Below are 7,510 nucleotides of genomic sequence, written 5' to 3'. Positions count from 1 at the left end.
ATCCCAATGACTTGATCTCAATACCCAGAAAAAAATTTAGAAGTCCAAGATCCTTTGTATACATTTAAGCACTAAGTATGATTAAGGCCAAAAGTACTTGAATTAAAGGTTCCAAAACATTTGAATGAGTTTGAAAACCTGATTTTGAGAAGAGTATGCATATCTTATGTTCCAAAACAAATTCATACCTATTTAAAATATTAATAGCTATCTTCTTTACATAGCTAGAGTTTTTGTGATTTTCTAATTTGCCTAAACTCGAGGTCTTCAATTCTTCATTATTCTCCAAGGTGTTTCTCTAATTTGTAACTTAAGTCTTCATTCTAGCTCAAGGTCTTGTCTCAAATTTGCCAGTTCTTTCTCATAGACCTTGTAATTAAGTCAGTTAAAAAGAAATATATCTGACATGCTATGAATTGTAAATTTCTAAACTTAGCTTGAGTTTTGTTATGACCAAAATCCAAGAATAAGTCATCTTATGTCAACATAGAAACCATGATCTCTAGTTAAGAAAACAAAAGATTGCAACCATCTTATCATTGTACAATCCTTGTTTCTACAGGAAAAGAGAATGAAGAACTTTTGAGAAGGCCTTAATTGCATTGTTTTGTAGCACCAACTAGATTGGTCATTATTTCTGGCATATGTGGAGGAATTTGTCATGAGAAACTTCACCTCTCTTGCTTTAAAAGTTTGGTGCAAGACTCTGGTTTTTTTCAAAAGTCGACTACAAACGTTTTTTTCCTTTTTTTTTTATGGAATTATACAATTCCAATTTTCTTCCACGTGTTGGCAATTAGCTTGATTTTCCTTGGATAAAATAGAATGAGATACTAGAAATATTTAATTAAATAACATAAATTTTTTAAAAAATAATAACTATAATATTTGATAATTTATTTAATTTATAAGCACATATTTTTTTTGAGTAAATATATTTATTATATATTATATAAAATTAAACATATTATCGAATAATTATTTAATAAAAAATATTTTATTAAATAAGATTCCACTAGGATTGAAAAAAAGCTGGAGGACCACCTAAATCTGATGGCAGTGGCGGGCGCACCACCATATTCAACTCTAGGGGCGTGGGGCTGGTCCCCTATACGAAACGTTGATCTCGTTGTGACCGCAGCCGTGGAGTGGGACCCAGGAGGAAAACACATATGTAGCACGCGAGGCGATCCTGGTTCATTCACCTGGTCGGATATTTTCTTGTTTGTTTCGGTTTCCGGATTCAGTAGTCGGGTCCAGAGGACTTTTGGTGTAAAACTCTAAAAATGGGAACGTCCTCTTCGATCCATCTGGATCCGACTAAACCAAACCATCTGACAAATAGGGCGCCCTTTCATGAGGGGGAGACCACCGGCAACAGTGGCAAACTTGAAAATAGTCGTCGCTTGATCGCATTCATATCATTAGCACAAACTGAGATATCACCGACGGTGAACAATTTGAATTGGAAACTGCAGTCTTGACTCTGGGTCTCTTGACTTGGTGTGACTCATTTTTTTGACTCAGATTAAATCAGGCTATTGACTCGGCTATATTGATCACTGCCTCGACTGACTCAAAGTTGCTGTCGGCTATCTTCTATTTGGTGCGGCTTCCGATAGGGTTAAGAAGCTCAGCTCCACCGGTGGTGGTGTGCCTGCAAGGAAAGCTGCGGCTTTTGCCTCATTGGACGCACGACCTTCACATTGATAAAAGGTGCAAAACCCAAAAACATAATACACAGGAGGAAACGACAACAAAAATAAAAACGTGAGGCCGGTGGCAACTGGAAACTGGAAACTGGAAAAGCAGCACCAGGTCGTCTTTTTCAACTCTGCTCACCCTTCTATAAATACGCTTAGACAGCGGTTCTAGCAGCTCCACCTAAGACAGCGAAGAAAAAATAAGCCTGAAACAGAGAATATCTGTCTTTCTTCTCCCGTTTGTCTCCGCTTCCCGTCGAAGATTTAATTTCCCAGATATAGGGAGACGATCATGACGGCCAGAGCCAAAGAAATTATGGGTTGTTCTCTGCTTGAGAAATCTAGTTTTATTCCATCTTCGAGTTTTATGCTTTATCCCCATCACCAACGGCGGAAGCTGTGTGTTTTCCCGGCTTTAGGAAACAATCGAACGAAGGTCTATTTGAGGAAAGCATCTACCATTCCTATGGTGGCACTTAGCGAAAAGCTTGTGGAACCCATCGTTGAGAAGCCTGTGAAATTCAAGGTTGGAGCCGTGGTGACCGTCAGGAAGAAGATCAAGGAAGATATTAAAGAAACTCTTGCGAAGCATTTGGATGCTTTGACGGACAAAATCGGGAGAAATGTCCTGTTGCAGCTTGTTAGTACTGAAATTGACTCCAGTAAGTTTATTCTCCCTTCAGGATTATCTTCTCTGCTTTTTGTTTGCATGAATTTTAAAAAAATTGTGCAGATTTGTACAGTAATTCTTCTCGACGGCGTGGTGCTTTCGTCTAAACTGCCATAACCCTCTGGGTTTATAACTTGTTCCGTCTGTCTTCCGCCATCCACTTTTTCAAGTCACAAAATCCTCTTTCGTTTCATCTTTGACATTTGTTCTTTCGACTTTATGTGGGACAAGCCATTTCGGTCCTACCTGTTCATGTTCTGTGATTTCTTCTCTCTGGGTGCTTCTGCTTCATGAGAAATTAAGAATTGGTCTTCCGCTGCTCAAGTCTAGACCACGCTGGATTTCAATTTCCTTCCATTTTTTCTCTCATTTTCGATGGCATCCCAACATTTTTCTTTTCTTTCCAGTTTCTGTGTTCCAAACAGAGTCTTATTCTTTTGTGAGTTTATTAAATTCACTTTTGGTTTTCAAGGAACAAATAAACCAAAGAAGAGCAAAAGTGCAGCACTCAAGGGCTGGTTGGAGAATACAAACATCCGAGCTGAACGAGTTATGTATACGGCAGAATTTGTGGTTGATTCAAGCTTCGGAATCCCAGGAGCGATCACAGTGACCAATAAGCACCAGAAAGAATTTTTCCTGGAGAGTGTAGTTATTGAAGGATTTGCTTGCGGCCCAGTTCATTTCACATGCAATTCTTGGGTTCAATCCAGCAAAGATCATCCGGGAAACAGAATTTTCTTCACCAATAAGGTAATTTAGACACCTCCGGCCTCTGTATCCCTTTCTCTGAGCCATAGCACAGCTAATACAACAAAAGTTAGCTGATTTTATGTCTCCATTGAAGATCAAACCAATTCGGACAAATTTTCTCCTAAATTGCTATAGCTTTCAGACTCTGCTTTCACTGATGTAGACAGATCGCACAGCCGTTAGGCAAAAAACCCTTCTTTTCGTTGCCTTTTAATCTGATCGACGCGTTTATTCGAAGTCTAAAGTTACGGGGGGGGGGAGTTTAACGAGTCTGCTGTTTTATTCGTCTTGCAGCCCTATCTGCCGTCGGAGACTCCGGCAGGACTGAAAGAGCTGCGGCAGAAAGAGTTGAAAGATCTAAGAGGGGACGGCGCTGGCACGAGGAAGCTGTCTGATAGAATTTATGACTACGATATCTACAATGATTTGGGCAATCCCGACAAAGGAATTGAACTTAGAAGGCCTACTGTTGGAGGGAAAGAGATCCCTTACCCGAGACGATGCAGAACCGGGCGTCTTCCTGCAGGGACTGGTGAGTTTTCTTTTCCATAGATCTAAATCCTAAAAGCTATCCAAATCGTGTACCTGTTATAGAGTTGGCCAGCTAGAACTTGGAAGTGGGAATTTGGAAGGGAAACTGAAATAACCAAACCACCCTACCTCTGTCACCGTGTTGCAGACAAGCTAGCAGAGAGCAGATTGGAGAAGCCGCATCCAATTTATGTGCCACGAGATGAAGCCTTCGAGGAATCGAAACAAACGGCATTCTCGACGGGGAGGCTGAAGGCAGTGCTTCACAATCTAATACCGTCTCTCATGGCTTCCATCTCTGCCGAGAATCACAATTTTAAGTGCTTCTCTGATATTGACCGTCTATACAAAGAAGGCCTTTTACTGAAGCTGGGGCTGCACGAGAAGAAGCTCCCTTTGCCCAAGGTGGTTACCAAGTTCCAAGAATCCAGCGAGGGCCTCCTCAGATATGACACTCCGAAGATCGTCTCCAGTAAGTAATCACTTGCAGACTTCCGGGGCATGTTCATTTGAAATGACGATTGGGGGTGTCTGGCTAATTTATAATTTGACGATAATGCGCAGGGGACAAATTCGCATGGCTTCGTGACGACGAATTTGCTCGGCAAACCTTGGCAGGAATAAATCCCGTCAACATCCAGAGGCTTGAAGTAAGCCAATGGCCGATTTAATTAGTTTTTCCTTTCATTCTCGTTTGTCTGATCGATCCAAATGAAAATCTCTATTTTCTTTTTTGTTATCTCAGTCTTTCCCACCCGTAAGCAGTCTCGATTCAACCATCTATGGGCCGCCGGCATCGGCAATCAGAGAAGAACACATCTCCGCTCAACTCGACGGGATGACAGTAGAACAGGTCGGTATCGCCCCTCATCCTTCAGAATAAACGAGAGAATTTTGATATTTCCTGCAGCCTGCCGATCTTCTGCGGGAGGGACGGATGCTTGTGCTTTTCTGAGCTTATGATGATTGCTGGTTAAAAACTTTGCCAGGCATTGGAGGAGAACAAGCTGTACATTGTGGATCACCACGACGTGTACTTACCCTTCATAGATCGAATTAACGCTCAGGATGGACGAAAGGCGTATGCGACTCGCGCTTTTTTCTTCCTGACCCCTCAGGGTACTCTGAAGCCCATTGCCATCGAGCTCAGCCTTCCTCATATGTCGCCGGGATCCCCGTCGAAGCGGGTGTTGACCCCGCCGACCGACGCCACCACTTTCTGGATGTGGCAGATGGCCAAGGCCCACGTCTGCTCCAACGATGCCGGCGTTCACCAGCTGGTCAACCACTGGCTCCGCACCCACGCCTGCATAGAGCCATTCATCATCTCCGCGCACCGTCACCTGAGTGCCATGCATCCCATCTTCAAGCTACTCGACCCCCACATGCGCTACACTCTTGAGATCAACGCTCTCGCCCGCCAGGGTCTCATCAACGCCGGTGGAGTCATCGAGTCGTGTTTCACCCCCGGCCAGTACTGCATGGAGATCAGCGCCGAGGCCTACCGCAACCAATGGCGATTCGACATGGAGGGCCTCCCCGCTGATCTCATCCGCCGGGGCATGGCTATCGCAGACCCTTCCCAACCCCATGGTTTAAAGCTTCTCCTCGAGGACTATCCCTATGCCGCCGACGGTCTCCTCATCTGGTCCGCCCTCGAGAACTGGGTCCAGACCTATGTCAGTATGTACTACCCAACGCCGGAATCTGTTCTGCTCGATGGCGAGCTCCAGTCATGGTACCGGGAGTCGGTCGAGGTAGGCCACGCTGACAAGAGCAACGCCCCTTGGTGGCCCCAGCTGTCTGAACCCGGCCACCTCGTCTCCGTCCTCACCACGCTCATCTGGCTCGCCTCCGCCCAACACGCTGCGCTGAATTTCGGACAATACCCCTACGGAGGATACGTGCCCAACCGGCCTCCCCTGATGCGGCGGCTGATCCCGGAGGAGAGCGACCCGGAGTACCTCAACTTCCTCCGCGATCCGCAGAGGTATTTCTTATCTGCGTTGCCAAGCTTGTTGCAGGCAACCAAGTTCATGGCGGTGGTGGACACACTCTCGACACATTCGCCGGACGAGGAGTACCTTGGGGAGAGAAACCAGCCTTCTGTTTGGTCCGGAGACGGCCGGGTGGTGGAGGCCTTCCACGAATTCGCTGCGGAGGTCAGGAGAATTGAAGAGGCAATCCAGAGGAGGAACGAGGACGCAACGCTGAAAAACAGATGTGGCGCCGGAGTACTGCCCTACGAGCTACTGGTGCCCAGTTCCGAGCCCGGGGTCACTTGCAGAGGAGTTCCAAACAGTGTATCCATCTGATCTGAGTGAAAGGACGATGCTTCGTCTTCTTCGATGGAAGGCAAAGCATCAGAATCAATTCAGACGGGGGATACCATCACGGTTTTTTCTGGGATTATGCCCTGGGGAGTCTTCTGTTCCCTCACTAAACACGTTATCAATTGAGGACAACCGAGATGCTACCATAATACCATAGTAAAATAGCTGCGAATGTAAAAAAGGGAACTGTAGTATGTATATGAATCTAATTGTATAAAACAAATGTTGCTTTGCCTGAAGCTCTTCCTAATGCAATTGAAATTTCATGGTTTAGAAATGGGGCTGTCATTGGCTAGAACCTCTTCGAAGCAGGGGTGGCATCGAGTCACCTCGAACTTGCTTTAGGGTTTAAGGTTTAGATTTAAGTATTTCAAACTCAAACTCGAGTTCAAGCCTAAAATTGTAATATGTTGAGTAAGCGTAAACATTAGGGTTTAGGGATAAAACAACAGTGGCTTGTATTGAACAACTTTTTGTTACAATTCAAAAATTAGCAGAAGTTGTAATATTTTTGAAGCAAATAAATGGATTGTTACAATTAAAGAAATTCTTGATTTAGGACACAAATTTTTGCCACCATGCTCCTTTGTTGGATACAAATGAAAAGAAAGTGTTATTTGTTCAATATGATATTGGAAAAAGGAAGGAGTTTTTGAAGTTTCTCTTTGAAGAAATAAAAAATAGGAGGATGTAATAAGAAGATAACTGGAGAATGTAATAGGAAGAAATCATGTTAATTCGTTTGTGTTATAATAATTTAATATGGACTTTTGTAGTTGATTTTTATGTTTTGATTTCTCTTGTTGTCAATGAAAATGACCAGTTTAATGTTATATATGATTTTTTAGTTATGTATATGTATTTTCATGTTGACATCAATGAGTTCTTAATTTTTATGTGTTTGTTATATAGTTTGGTATTGATACTTTATCGTTACACTGGTGTCAAGATTACTATGGTCATTACCAAAGAGATTGTTGCTGTTGTTTTAGGAGCAATAGCAATTTCTCTAGTTATAATATCAATTTATTTTGAATATCTATCTGCGCCTCAAAAAAAAATATTGGGTGGAGATATACGCTTCATGTTGGAGCATAAAGAATATTTGTTTAGACGTGTGTGTAGGATAAGACTGTATGTATTTACCAACCTCTATAACTTATTAAGAAGTAGGAGACTTCTTGTGGACACCAAGAGCATTAAAATTGAAGAACAAGTTATATTCATGGCTACCATAGGTCAGGGCTAAATGTATCCAGTTTCAATGGAACGTTTCAAATGCTCAATTTGGACTATTAGTACATATTTGAATAGAGTACTAAAGGTGACACTCAAATTGAAAAATTATTACATACGTCCTCCTTCAACTAAAAATGTTTATCCAAAAATAGCGGGTAATGATAAGTAATATCTATTTCAAGGTAAACAACCACAAGAACTATTGTTTTATTTATTCATTTAAAAGAACACTTATGTTAACTTTCAATATGCAAAATTTCATAATTGCATTAGAGCAATTG

The 7,510-nt window shown here is 42.5% G+C and overlaps 1 protein-coding gene across 1 annotated transcript; it reads left to right on the top strand.

Annotated features, from left to right (window-relative positions):
- The first annotated feature begins 1,903 nt into the window (after nucleotides 1-1,903).
- LOC137959931 (linoleate 13S-lipoxygenase 3-1, chloroplastic-like) lies at nucleotides 1,904-6,224 on the top strand. The gene is made up of 7 exons (XM_068807356.1): nucleotides 1,904-2,365; nucleotides 2,846-3,126; nucleotides 3,421-3,658; nucleotides 3,806-4,129; nucleotides 4,222-4,307; nucleotides 4,403-4,510; nucleotides 4,647-6,224. Exons 1-7 carry the CDS (start codon nucleotides 1,996-1,998, stop codon nucleotides 5,970-5,972), a joined length of 2,733 nt encoding a protein of 910 aa, XP_068663457.1. The 5' UTR covers nucleotides 1,904-1,995; the 3' UTR covers nucleotides 5,973-6,224.
- The last annotated feature ends 1,286 nt before the right edge of the window (nucleotides 6,225-7,510 follow it).

Source organism: Aristolochia californica, unplaced genomic scaffold (assembly GCF_029961685.1).
Source record: "Aristolochia californica isolate CCGP_79_NKW_82.1479 unplaced genomic scaffold, dmAriCali1.0.hap1 SCAF_3, whole genome shotgun sequence".
In the NCBI taxonomy this organism is placed as follows: Eukaryota; Viridiplantae; Streptophyta; class Magnoliopsida; order Piperales; family Aristolochiaceae; genus Aristolochia; species Aristolochia californica.
Note: the sequence above shows the minus strand (reverse complement) of the source record. Positions and strands in the feature narration are given on the sequence as shown.